This window comes from Nannospalax galili, unplaced genomic scaffold (genome assembly GCF_000622305.1).
Source record: "Nannospalax galili isolate Female #2095 unplaced genomic scaffold, S.galili_v1.0 scaffold513, whole genome shotgun sequence".
NCBI lineage: Eukaryota > Metazoa > Chordata > Mammalia > Rodentia > Spalacidae > Nannospalax > Nannospalax galili.
In genome coordinates, this window is record NW_008334861.1 from 761,124 (window position 1) to 775,814 (window position 14,691).

General features: G+C 38.5%; 1 protein-coding gene across 5 annotated transcripts in view; it reads left to right on the forward strand.

Annotated features, from left to right (window-relative positions):
* The window catches only part of Mtmr1 (myotubularin related protein 1), a 76,125-nt gene that overhangs the window by 12,660 nt on the left and 48,774 nt on the right, over window positions 1–14,691 (forward strand). Inside the window, exons 3-5 of one of the 5 annotated variants that reach the window (XM_017797244.2) lie at window positions 8,811–8,834; window positions 9,416–9,442; window positions 11,225–11,275. The exons of 1 other annotated variant lie outside the window; for it this stretch is intronic. In XM_017797244.2, the coding sequence (XP_017652733.1) occupies window positions 8,811–8,834; window positions 9,416–9,442; window positions 11,225–11,275 (102 nt within the window). The remainder of the gene's footprint in view (window positions 1–8,810; window positions 8,835–9,415; window positions 9,443–11,224; window positions 11,276–14,691) is intronic. 3 more of the 5 variants (XM_017797246.2, XM_017797245.2, XM_017797248.2) reach the window with 3 other exon arrangements.

The window sequence follows — 14,691 nt, forward strand, 5'->3', positions numbered from 1 at the left end:
AAAGAAAACAAAACAAAAATGAGAAGGCCCCCCCCCCAATGCACACCAAGATACATCATAGTCACACTTCTAAAGAAATCACCAAAAATAGAAAAAAGAAATCTTGAAAGCAATAAGAGAAATATTAGCACTTTCTACCATCCAGAGGTTTTCTTATAGGGAAAATGAGATCCTGTGGCAGTTTCTTATCAGCAACTGAATGAAGTGCAATTTATTTGTTTGTTTGTTTATTTATTTATTTATTTATTTATTATTTTGAGGCAGGGTCTCCCTGCAGCCTCAGTTGACTTATAATTTATTATGTAGACCAGGCTGGCCTCAATCTCACAGAGATCCGCCTGCCTCTGCCTCCCGAGTATTGGGACTACAGGTGTGTGCCACCACACCAGGCTTGCGTTTTATTTATTTTTCAAGTGCTAAAATAAAATCTGTCAACTCAGTAAAAATATGCTTCAGGAATGCAGGTGTTTACAGATAAAAGAAAATGAAGAGAATTTGTCACCAGCCACTTATCTTAAAAGAATGATTAAACAGGGTTCTCTAGGCAGAAAGGGAGCAATCATAGGAATAACCTCAAGAATCAGAAGAGAGAACACAGTAAGCAAACATCCTCCTACAACTAATAAGTGAGTTTAACAATGTTGCAGGATACAAGATAAATATAGAGAAATCAGCTGTGTTTCTATACACTGTCAACACTCTGAAACTAAAATTTAAAGCATAATACTCTTTATATCAGCACCAGAACAATGAAATACACAGTTGGGTATGTCAGCAACAAAATATAAACAGTTGAATATTGAAAACTATCAAATGTTCATGAAAGAAATCAAGATTTAAATTAATAGCATCATGCTGTGCTTGTGTATTTGGATAATTCAGTGTAATGAAGATGTCACTTCCCCCAAAGTTGATGTATGAATCAGCACAAAAAATGTAAAATTTATATAAACAGATTAGAATAGTTGAAAGAGTTTTGAAGAATAAATTGGGAGGAATCAGTCCATAATTTCAAGGCATATTATATAACACTATAATCAAGACTGACAGGAGTACAAGATGGAACAGAACAGAAATTCCAGAAATTGACCCACAGTAACAATGAGATTTTTTAAATGAGAACACAAAAGAAAGGAAGACACCCTTTGTAGAAAATGCTACTTGAGTAATTTGTTGGCAAAATAAAACATACGTGTATGTGTAAATATTGTATAACATTCACATACAAAGCTTGATCTAAGTCTCACAGCTTGTAAAAAAATTGTCATGAACTTGAAAATATAAAACTCAGAGAACAAAAAGGATCTGGAGCCAAGAAGAATTTTTCTTTGACTAGACAAAAGAGCACAAACTTATAAAAGGTAAAGTTAATCAAAATTTAACAAACCTTTGCTTTGTGAGAACCTTTTACAAGAGCAAAAAGAGAGGCTACAGAGCAGGAGAGGATCTTTGGAAGCCTCATCCTGATGAACAGTAATATCTAGAATTTATAAAGAATATTCAAAATCCAGCAGTGACAAAAATGAAACCTAGAAAATGAACAAAAGACATGAAGCCTATCAGCAAAGAGGCATGTACAGATGGCAGAGACGCTCATGAAACGTTCAACATTATTAGATAATGGCGGGGGGAGAGATTTATAAATAAAACCATGACGTGATACTACTACATACCTATTAGAATGATTAGAATTTAAAAAGAAAAACCAAACACTAGCCAGGATTCAATGAACCCAAATCATTCATGTAAAATGATAGAGTCATTCTAGAAAACAGTTTAGCACTTTCTTTGAAAACCGAATACACAGCTACCATGTGTTCCCACAGTTGTACTCCTGGGCGTTTGTCCCAGAGAAATAAAATCTTAATGTTCACATAAAATTATATGCAAATGTTTATGCCAGCATTGTTTGTAATAGCTGAAAACTAGAAGCAACGAGATCTTCAGCAGGTGTGAAACTGTGGTACATCTATACCATGGAATATTAATAATCGAAGGAAAGAAATATTGATAGACTCAACAACTTGGATGAATCTTAAGAGAATTACACTGCTTCAAAAATGCAAATGCCATACATGATTCTATTTATTTAATATTCTTGAAATAACATTATAGACATGAAGTCTAATGTTTGCCAGGAGTGAAGAAGGTTGATGGGGGCAGGGAGGGAGGTAGGTGTGGCTGTAAAAGGACAGCAGTAAGGATATCTGATGCTGAAATCATAATACTTGTGCCAGTTTCAGTCCCCTGGTCCTGATACTGTACTGTAGTTGTTGTAAGATGATATTATTGTGATTAGATAGTGGTATGTGAAATCTTTCGTTTTTTAAAGTTAAGGCAGACTGCTAAATGATTCTATACAGCATGTGAAATACATTGTGGTTAGTGTTTAATTGAAGACCTGCAGGTATGCTAGTGAAAATGTTATAATTTACACAAGTGTCCTTCTACTCATTCAATTACAAATATATGCATTCTTTTTGAAAATGAATGACTAGCACACTTCAGCCAGGGTGGAATTAATTGAACAGCTCATTCTCTACATTTCTGTAGAAGTTTTTAGATGATTGTCTCTGTCGGGGCTTGGCTAAGGACATCAGGAAATTCTGTTATATCTAATTTCCTAGAGCCCGGGATTATATTTGCTGATCCTGATGAAAAGTGCATAGAAAAATGTTCCAATTTTGATTGGCCTGTCCCTGGCCTCTGACTCAGGTTAGTTGGTGAACATTTAACTTCTTGTTGTAGTGCTCCAACAAATGTGCTGTGTTTTACCATAATAAGAGCTACCCCTGATAGAACATACAACTTCCTAGCAGGGTAAACATTTTTTTTTTTTTGTCTTTTTGAGACAGGGTATCCCTGTACCCCACCTGGCCTGAAACTCACTATGTAGAACAGGCTGACCTAGAACTCAAAAAGATCTACCTGCCTCTGCCTCCCAAGTGCTGGGAATAAAGGCGTGCTCTACCATGCCTGGCAGGGTAGACCTCTTTTATAAAATTAATTTTTCTGGTAATCTGATTATTATACAAAAATATTTTATTTGTAGATTTTGTACTTGACAGTGGTAATGGGTGTGGTGGTAGTGGTGTTTGTATGTTTGTGTTTTGAGACAGTGTCTCAGTGTAGAGCCCTGGCTGACCTGAAAATCTCTATGTAGATCAGGCTGGCCTCAAACTCAGAGAGATTCACCTGCTTCAGCCTCCCTATCATGTGGTTAAAGGTATATGCCATTATGTCTGGCCAACCAATGATATTTCTTTAACTCTAGCATTATATTTTTTTAAACAGAAGTCTCCAATATATAGTATCAAATCATCTTTTTTAACATTTATTTTTATGTGTATGAATGTTATGCCCACATGTATGTAAGTGCACCCGTGTCATGCAATACCTGCAGAGGACAGAGGAGGGCGTCAGATCCCCAAGACCTGGAGTTACAGACAGTTGCTAGCCATGATGTGGGTGCTAGGATTCAAACCCCCGTATTCCATAAGAGCAACCTGTGCTCTTAGCCACTGAGCCATCTCTCCTGTTCCCTCAAATGATCTTTTAAGAAAGTGATAATTACTTAACTTAAAATTGTCTTGTTTGATTTGTCCTATAGATTATAAAGTTTGGAGTTTAGGTACCTTTTACCTTGAGTTTCAGACCTGTATCTGACTAGCTGCTTAATAAATGACATAATCTTATTGAGCCTCAGTGTCCTCATCTGCATAATGGGTATTATAGTAGAGGTTGAGTGTACTCAATAAGGCAACATATGTATGAAACACATGCAGATGCTCATTTACAGTATAATGTCATTCTACAGAAATCTTTATCTGTAAAAGCAACAACAACAACACACACACACACAGAGGAGTGAATTGTATTTGCTGAAACATGATGTGAGCATCTGTTCAAGGGTGTGCTGCATAGAATTTAATAAAAAAGACAAAATTATGGCAGAAGTTAGACTTGGCAAGTGTTAGCAGATATTTAGAAAACATGGCATTGAAGGAAGGAGCAGGCAGAGCATGGCAATCTAGCAGTTAAGATTTGAGGGTCCTTATCACAACCCTTGAGGATAAAGGACTGGAGAGATGGCTCAGCAATTAAGAGCACTGGCTACTCTTGCAGAGGACCTAGGTTCGATTCCAGCACCCACATGAAGTCTAACAACCATCCATAACTCCAGTTCTAGGGGATCTGGCACCCTCTTCTGACCACAGACAATGTGCAACGTGGGTGCACTTAAACACACATGCAGGCAATACACTTATGCACATAAAATAAAAATGATGAATAGGGGCTAGAGAGATGGCTCAGCAGTTAAGAGCACTGACTACTATTGCAGAAGACCTGAGTTTGATTCCCAGCACCCACATGGCAGCTACAAACCGTCCTTTACTCCAGTTCCAGGGGAATCTGAAGCTTTTTTCTGACCTTGGCAGCATTGCACTACACGGGTGCACCCACATACATGCAGGCAATACACTCATACACATAAAATAAAAATAATAAATAAAATATTAAAAAATGATAAAAAATTTTTTAAAGGAGAATAAGACCGGGCATGGTGGTGCATGCCTTTATTTCCAGTACTTGGAAGGTAGAGGCAGGCAGATCTCTGTGAGATCGAGGCCAGCCTGGTCTACATAGCAAGTTCTAGGCCAACTGGGGTACAGGGAGACCCTGTGTCAAAAGACAAAAATTTCCAAATTTTTCCTAGGGGTGACTGGGAGGGTTGACATAATCCATGCAATGCCTAGTGTAGAGCAGTCTTTTGATAACTTGCACCATGTTAGGAGTTTGGGGGTATCTACTCTTGCCTTATCAAGAATTAAGATTTGACACAATTGTAATCCCAGCACTTGAGAGGCTGAAGCAGGAGGATTGACATAAGTTTAAGTGAAGCCTGGGCTACATAGTTGTAGGCCAGCCTAAAGTACAGAGTTAGACCTTGTCTTAAAGAAGATATGGGTTTGGCATGTGGATTAGTGATGTAGTCCTTGCTTCGCACACATGAGGCCATTAGTTCAATCCCTAACCCTGAGAAAAAGGAGGAAAAAGAACACAGGAGCCAAATAGATTTAGGCCAAAATAAAGTATCTGCTTTATTATTACGTCTTTTGTTTGGTGATTCTTTTGGTGGTGCTCAGATTGAACCAAGGGTCATACACATGGTAAGCAAGTAAACTACGACTGAGCTACATCTGAGCCTTATTTATTGATCCGTGCTACCTAGAAGGGCCTGGTTTAGATAGATTCACAATCATAGTGCACTCATTTGTTTTCCTGAAGTCAGCAAACACATCTAAAGGCAGCTCTGGACAGTTGTGACCTCTTTGGGGGCAGAGCCCATACAAGTGAATTCTTCATAGGCTTAAGAGAGCAGGGTGTACCTTAAAGGGCATCCTTAGCAGACAAATCCCAGAGTGCCAAAGTGGGAAAAGCCAAACCTGCACCAGTCCACAGAAGCTTTCCCCCCTTCTGCTTGCGACTGCCTTGGAGGATGACATAAAGGGAATCTGAGGAGAGAGGGAGTTTTACCCCCCAAAAACTTTCATACACATTTCAAAGGTTGTTGATTTCTTTTGACTTGATGAAGGTCATTTAGAATGTTAAGGCAAGTTAAGTGTTCATTAACTTTTGGATTGTATGCTGGATTTATTGAAATATATTAAGGTCGTTGTCGCTTTTCTGTGACTTTTGCTCATGGCATATGTAGGTGGTGAGGGAGGGATATAGGGCATATAAAGATGGTTGTGGTACAAGTTGGGGCAGCAGAGTCCCATCAATGAAGGAAAATTACTGCCCCTACCCCCCATACAATTATTTATTATTTTTATTTTATGTGTATGAGTATATTGCCTGCATGTGTATAAGTGGACCATGTTGTGCAGTGCCTGCAGAGGTCAGAAGAGGTTGTCAGATCCCTTGGAACTGGAGTCACAGATGGTTGTTAGCTGCCATGTGAGTGCTGGGAATCGAACCAGCACCCTCTGCAAGAGTAGCCACTGCTCTGAGCCATCTCTACAGCCCCTAGACATAATTATTTTAACAAATTTAATGCTATCACCAATGTGGAGGGATGGTGTGCTGAGGATCACCAATTTAGAGAAGGCTAAGACTGATGAGCATGTGGCTTGTGGGCTCTTGTGGCTAGTAAGTAAGGGGTGGCACCAAGGTTTGACTCAGTACCATGTTCTTTTGACCACTATGCCACTTTGCCTCCAAAGTCTCAGTCTGGAAGCTTCTGATGAGGCTTAGATGATGTCAGCCTTAGAATTTTAGAACTGATTGTGGGCTTGCAGTCATCCAATAGACTGTTCTCATTTTATCGTCATAGAAAATGAAGTTCCCAGGACAGACATTGGGAGACCTCTTAGGTTTTCTGCCTTAAAAGTACTGCTGTCTCCTCTGGCTTCCATCAGAATCCAATTCAAGAAGGAAGTAAACTTCTGTGTATACAGGAAAAGGGTCATTTCAGAAGAGGGGTAAAGGGAGCCAGAGAGAAACACAACTTCAAGACTTTGGGGCAAACCCCTGTCAACGTGCTAACTCTCTTTCCCGCACTACTGAGGCCTTCCTTATAATAGCAAAGAACTGCATGAGCATAAAAGCTGGTTATTTATGCTACCCCTTTCCAAATTGTCAAGCTAGTTTCTTTGACAAAGGGGTGTGACTTCCATTAGGCTTAGCCTCACTACTTGATTCTGCAGTGTGCATTATTTCCATAAAATCTTGATTGTGGGGGCTGGAGAGATGGTTCAGTGGTTAAGAGCACTGACTGCTCTTGCAGAAGAAGACCCCTGTTTGAATCCCATGACCCATATGATGGCTAACTGCCATCCATAATTCAAGTTGCAGGGAATCCCACACTCTGACCTCCACAGGCATTACACACATGTGGTGCACTTACATACATGAAGGCAAAACACTCATATACATAAAATAGTCGGGCCAGGCTTGGTGGCACACACCTTTAATTCTGGCACTTGGGAGGCAAAGTCAGGCAGATCTCTATGAGATTGAGGTCAATCTGGTCTACATAGTGAGTTCCAGGGCAGCTGGGGCCCCAGCAAGACCTTGTCTCAAACAAACAAACAAAAATGAAAAAGAATTGTGGTCTACTTTGTACTGTTCACCTCTTACGGTCACTTTACAAAGCATCAGAAGTGACAGTTACAGAAGTGTAAAAATACAACATGCTGGACTCAAAGAGTGGGGATAGAAGGGGAAGAGAGCTGCAGGAAGGGCTAGTGTATACTTCTTCAATAAACCTAAAGCAAGTTAAGAGATCCTGTATGTACTATGCAGGGATCAAAGTTGATTTTCTAGTTATTGAGACCCCATCCTGAGATCTCACAAAAAGAGCAGAGTTGTCAGGGAAGCAAATCTGGAATCAGAATACCAGGGTTTAACTAGCAGCTCTAGCACCTTAAGTAGAAGAATTAAAAGTAAATTTGGGTCAACAGAGACTTGGAAGAGGGAGGTAGTGGTTTGAAAAAGTTTATCTTCTCTATTAAAAGGAGAGATCCATAAACACTGTTTAAAAGTGATATCAACAAATGAGAGGTCAAGTCATGGACAATTAAAAATAGGCCTACTTAAGTATAGTTGTCCTGGAGTTGAGCTCTGGCTGGGGAGCCTGTCAGTTTTGAGATTTTTATTACCATAAATGTACATTCCTTTTATTAACCCTTTGCCAATTTTCTTGAGGTACAGCTGAGAAGTAATAAACTTGACATATCAAGTGCACAACTTGGTAAATTTTGCATTTGTGCAAATTTTTGTCCCCCAAAAGTTAGATTTAAGCTTCTTAATCTAAAAATTTTATGTTTAAAAATTAGTGGCTTTAATTATTTTTGTATATTCTTTTAATTTTTCCTTATTTTTCAGAGATGATTTTTGAAGCCTGTGTTCCTAGGCATGTGGTTTCTCCTTCCTTAGTAAATTCAGAAAGCTACCGAGAACCTCCGGTAATTTTGTTTTGATGGTGTATTTCTCATTCAACACCTGGTGGTCACATGCTAGTGTTGTAGATTTTGCCGTGGGGTACAGAGACATTAAAGTGCTCCCCAAATAGTTTAAATTGTGTGCTTTTCTGGTTTGTCTCTGTGTGTGGTACTTCCTGCCCAAGGACTTTCTCTATACAGAAGCTGCCTGTTCACTTAGGATTCTCAGGCCATAGGATTAATCTTGCAAAAGTCAGTGTCTCCTGGTTAAATAAAGTGTGATCTCACCTCCCCTCTAGGGCCAGCCACTGCCTTTTCCTCCCTGGACCCTCTCTCCACTGCCTGCATCCATCCTGACTCCAGTGGGGTAATCATATCTGGAGTTCCAAAGTAGGAATTGAAAATGTAATTTAATAAAAGCCAGGTTAAGCTCTGTGATCACCTCATTGTTAGGATGCTGTGAGCACCTACATAGCTAAACTGTGTTCTATCTAGGTCCAGTGTAGGTAACTCCCTTTTATATCATCGTTTCTATATGAAAAATACCTTCAATTTTACAAATAGAAGCACACATATACTTTTCAAACAAGCCTGTTCATGGTAGCTTGTAAGAGCTCTTGTCAGAAGGAATTTGTGTTCAAAATAGATTGAGGTGAGGATGATGCATTTTGCCAAATCGTAGACCTCCCTGAAAATTCCAGGACAAATATGTTAGGAATGATTTGATATTGAGTGAAACTTTGAGAGTAAATGCATTATAGAGGCTTGCATTTTTTGGGAACTAGGCTGTTGAACCTAATAACATCTTTCACAGATCAGTAGTAATGTTTCCATGATGATGATGTTCTGTATTTTAACTAACAGGTTTTCAGGAGGCCTGATACAAGGGTAAGGATACTTGGCTTTTGGCAAATGGACCTCCTACTTGTGTGTGTCTATGCCTTATGGAACACTTGGTCTGTTTAGTGTCCTTTACCTTCTCACTGCTTTTTATGAATCACTCTGATCAATTTGCTCGGCTGTGTCATAGCTTAAGTGTTCACTAGAAATGCTTTATTTGTTACAATGTTTTTTTTTATGTGCAGTGAAAGCCTACCTGTGTGAGGGCAGGATGGGAAAACTGTTGCCAGTGAGCTGTACTGGCTTTCCTCTTACCACATGATTTCTGATCCAACAGATGTTCATAGCAGGGGCCAGAAGTCTGGGCCTACGTAGGCCTTTTCAAACTTTACTTATTGTGTGACTCATGCTGAAGAATTTTGCAACCAAAAAAGTGGTCATTTGTTAATCCGATCCAAGTAAAATTTTGAGCCGTGCTGTGTTTGCATGTTCAGTCAAAATAGAGTTTAAGTGCTAACCTTGAAGCAAAATTTAGAAAGATCAATCTATGCTAGCCTAGTGTTTTTAAAAACATAGATATTGTAGAATATAGCCTATATTCTTCGTGATTTTCCTTCCGTCTATTTCAGAGTATTCATAAAGCAAGACAAAGAGTGGTAATTTGCATGCATTTAACTCTTAGTATCAAGCATGGAAATTAAGCTATTTCCATTAAATGGAAACAGTGTGGATTTTCATAGTATGAGTTAATGACTTCAGTTTAAAACTTGTAATCTTATGGAATCCAATGAACTAGTACAAAATAACCAGATTACGTAAAATTCTTCTTATACTAGTTGGTTTACCATCCTAATCTTGTTTTTGCCGTTTTCTTTTGCTTATGGGAATCATCTTTTATTGATTCACTTTGTTAAATATTAGTGTTTGGCTTTACACTTGCATGGACTTTGAAATGCTGTATGAGTTCGTTTTGTATATTCATTAATTTTTCTGTTTCAACATTTTTTAAACACAGAATAATTCTGTTTTCTTTGTATTTAAAAATAAAAATTAAAAAAAAAACTGGATGCATTTAAAAATTGTAATGCCACTCCAGGCATGGTGGTGCACACCTTTAATCCCAGCACTGGGAGGCAGAGGCAGGTGGATCTCTATGAGATCATATCCAGCCTGATTTCCATAGTGAGTTCCAGGCTAGCTGGAGCTACAGAAAGACCCTGTCTTTAAAAAAAACAAAAAAAACACATTGCCTTGATGGGTAGCTATATTGATTGTGAACTGAATTCAATCTGAGCATAAAAATGAGTTCAGTAGTTTTTGAAATTTGTTGACAAAAAATGCGAAGTTCTGAAATAGTAAATTATTTCAAAGCTTTGCTGCTTCTATGGTGGCAAAGTTTCATAAAGTAAAAATGTTAAATTTAAATTTTTCACTCTCGGAGCTCTAATACCACTTTAAAAGGGGTGATAATCTTGTAATCTTGAGTATTCACATTGTTTATACTACCTGCTGAATTAAAAGACAAATTTTTAACGTTTCAAAAACTAATTGATTCTGTAAAGAAATTAAGAATAGTATATCTTGAACCTGTTGCGGTTAAGCACGCCTTTAATTCAGAAGGCACAGGCAGGTGGATCTCTGTGAGTTCAAGGTTAACCTGATCTCCATAGTGAGTTCCAGGCCAGACAGTGCTACATAGTGAGCCCCTGTCTCAAAACCAAAACAGAACAAAAAAGAATACCTTTACAGAGATTGGAAAAAAAAAAAAACATAGAACATGTATCATCTTTCAGTTGTTTCTTTGAAACATCTTGTTGCTACTGTAATTAGAAATATATAATGTGATATTGATTGTAAGTCACAGTAGTCAGTTAGAAATAAGCAGTAAGAAACATAAATATATGTATATATAAAATCTCTAGCATGTTTTATGTGCATGTGGGAAGTGCAATTTGCCCCTGGGCAATATAATAATTCTTTAGAGTATGCAGGTACTTAGTCTAATTAAAATACCTGTGTATGAACTGCTGTTGTATTTTGGCTTGACCTGGCCTTTATCTGGTTTCTGTGATGTGCTTTATTTTCTGTGAGCATATGATGTGCCTGTTACTTTTTTTGCTATTTGCAATGGTGTTGCTTAGCTTTATGAAGACAATGCATTGTTTGAAATCCATGATGCTTGTTTGCTTTTCATTTTCCAATCCCAACACAAACACAGAAAACATTTTAGGCTGAGAATTCTATAGATGGTGTACATGTTATTTCCTTAATGCCAAGAGGGCAAGTGTTGTGATTTGCAAAGCCATGAAAGGTGTATCAACTTTTATACATGCTTACTGTCTCTTTAAAAAAAGAAATTCTGTCCTTTCACCTGTCTGTTTGCACGTGTTTCTTTCTCCTTTCTGCCTTTTCTTGTCCATGCACCTGGTGCTGTGCAGGAGATAGAGGAAGAACACAATGGCTACCCTTCTGAAGCTGAAGCTGATCAGGTGGCAAGTTCTACATGTTAATCTGTTTGTAGCTACAGACCGTGTATCTAGAAGCCATTTCATTTTAGATTTCTAGGCAATAAGCACAGCTTTCCAATTACTTTCACCACTATAATAGTGCTCTCTTGTCTATATTTGGAAGATTCCATTTTGACATTATTTGCAAAAATTGGTTTATCCAACATTTTTTTAGCTAGAAATTTATTCAACCGTACTTCTTGGTTTCTTAGAGTTATTGATGAGTTACTGACCCACGGTAAGATTATGAAGTGTCTTTATAAGGACCTAGAAGGGACAAACACAAATGCCAAGGTTGTGCACTTTGCTTTATTTGAAGTCGCAGGGTCCATGCCTAGCACAATTCCTAGCACCTCGTGTTTGTGGAATGAATACATATATTTTATTTTGATTAATCAAAATACAGAAATCCTATTCTTGAGTGATTGTCTTTGCTGAGTACTTAAGATTTCTCTAGAGTCAGAAAGCAGTAATATTTTCCTTGATGCTGATATAGAAGCTTAATATGAGAATCTTGTGGAGAGTAGCCCTGAGGATATACCTGGCAAGCCCCAGGAGCTTAGCCTTGCCTTTGTCCTCTATCACCTGTCGAGTGCCACTCTATTTCAGTGACTCCTGAAGAACCTTCCAAAGTTCAGTTTGAAAACCACTGCTTTGGGCATGTAGCTGTATATAAGCTGTCTTCCTGGAAGCTAAGTAGAGAGGCCAGGGTCCTGGGTGCCTGGAGTCATCAGGGACAAAGAAGTTCCTCACTTGAGGTTCCCTCTTTCCAGGTGACTATAGTTTGTGTCAAGTTGACAGAAACTAACCAGCATGGCGTGTGTCCACATCATCTAGTAGCATTTATCAGGGCCACAGCAACAAGGTAGAGATGAGCCCATCAGAAGGAATTGCTCAGCTGGGAAACAGTGTGAACAGAGGCACCAAGAGCAATAGATGTGTTTATGAGATCAAATTTATTCCATCCTTTGAGTGTGCTGTTCATAGGTTGGATAAATCAAGGGTCAAATCATGTCCTGTTGCAACCTGGTAGTTGCAGTGAAAGCTTAATATAGCACAAATGTAAGTCCCATTTCCTAACACAGCTTCATAAAGGGAATCTACTCTACTCACCAAAACAATGAGCCTTCTATTCTTCCTTTACTTCCTATGATAAAGCTAAGTGTATTCTTTTCTCCTATGGAACAATCTGAAGCAGTGGGGCCATTTTATTTGTTTTAGTCTAATAGTTACTTCTTCATTTAAAAACTGTCCCAGATTTAATCACTAGTGAAGGTTTTGTCTTATTGTGTTTCACCAATACCTTTATGCCACATACAAATGCACAGATGTTTCCAGTCACATTTGACCATGAATATGGGAAGAAAACCAGTTGGTCCTCAGCACTTGTCTAGCATGCTTGAGGCCCCCTAGGTTTAATACTCAGTGACAGAAAAAAATATATAATGGAAATGACTGTAAAGTCAGACATGGAATAGAAAAAGAAATTCAACTTTGTATGAAAGTCTTAAAAGTAATGTTGAACTGGGGGTGGAACTCAGTGGTCAAGTACCTGTTGAGTATGCACAGTACCCTAGGTTTGATCCCCAGCACTGTAAAACCCAAACTGTACAGATGATTCTATATGTCCCATTGACTGTGTTAATTCCTTTAAACTTTGGTTGAAAAATATCTTAAGCAATCTGTACTAAAAATTCAAATTGAATAAATTGTTTGAATGTAATGATGAGTCCTAATGTAGATATGATTTTAATCATGCACTTTTTGATAAGGAGAGGGCGGGCTGTGTCATTTTTTGCCCTCTGTGCCCTCTGAGTAGGACAAGCATACATTCCCCTGATCAATATTTATCATTTTCCAACCTGTTTTCCACTGAACACTAGAGGGCTTTCCAGCATCAGCAGGTATTCCTTGGAAAAGCAGTCCCCAATTACATGGGTATGAGGTATGTGGTGTACTCTAGCGCCCTGTTGCTGATTTGATGTGCATTTACACATTAAAGGCTGGCTCACTCAAAAAAAAAAAAAAAAAAAAAAAAAAAAAAAAACCACTAATTTATTTTGTTTAACCCAGCATTTCCCAGGCTTTTAACAAAGCCTATTTATATCTCTTGGGAAATTAATGAATTAATGTTCTATGAAACATAGCTTGGTAATTGCTGGAACTTTGATTACCTTATTCTTATTCATGACATATATTGGACATGCCAAGGAGAAAGTTACTGGTTTCCTTGGTAACAGCTCGCAGGGTGGCAGGACCTTTGACTAGGCCCCATGTTTAGACTCCAGTAGTCTGCTTTCCCCTGAGTTATCTGGCCCTGTACAATGCAGCTTATGAGAGCCTGGCTGCAGGGTCACAGCGTCAGCCTGGTCATGGAGATGTGGGCATGAAATGTCCAGCCATCCCAGAAGGCATCCTTCTCCAAGTAGTATTGTCCTCAAGGAACCTAATAACTCATTAGCAGTTTTCTTGGTGATTGTGAAATTAGTGTAAAAGTGAATTGGCTTTCAAGTTGCTCCATAGTGGACACTGAATACAGGTTGAGTATCCTTTATCTAAAGTGTTTGGGATAAGACATGCTTCAATTTTTGGAATTTTTCGTATTTTTGAGTATTTGTCTCATACAATGAGATATCTCAGGGATGGGGCTGAAGTCTAAACATGAAATGTGTATGCTTTTAATACCTCATACACATAGACTAAAGGAAATTTTATACAATATGTTTTAGTTTATGTGTTTTTTTAGTGCAATCTGTCACATGAGGTCAGGTATGGCATTTTCCACTTATGACATTATATTGGCCATCAAAAAGTTTTGGAGCATTTGATATTTGGGATTTTCAGATTATGAGTGTTCAACCTGTACTCTTGTCTGCCAGATGACAGCATCCCACCTCATAGCCTAGAGTAAGTGAGCACTGATGCTCCCATTCTCCATGCCCCCATTATAACACACACACACACACACACACACACACACAGCTGGGCTACCATGCCAAAGCCTAGGTTTTCCTTAGTTATATAACGGCCTGAGACCATTCTCTGGTTATTTTAATTCAACTTCAAGGTTTCCCAAACTGTTTTATAAGCTGGGGCATGGCTACAGCTCACTAAGTACTCTACTTCTAGTGTTTTCTGTTTGTGTTAGTTTCATGCTCAGAAGGGAATCTTCTTGTTCTGACCTTATTTCCAAATTCTGGAAGCACCTTATAATAGCTGTCTGTGTAGTGATTACAGTATCTATCTGTCCTGTCAAGCCATTTCCGTATTAATGCTTTCTAACTGTGAAATGTAAATATGTGGTAACAATTGCTAGAATATGAAGCATGATGTCTTGTGATGCTGAGCTTCAAAATTGTCTTTTAAGGGGGCGGGGGCATACGTTTTGCATGCTTCTG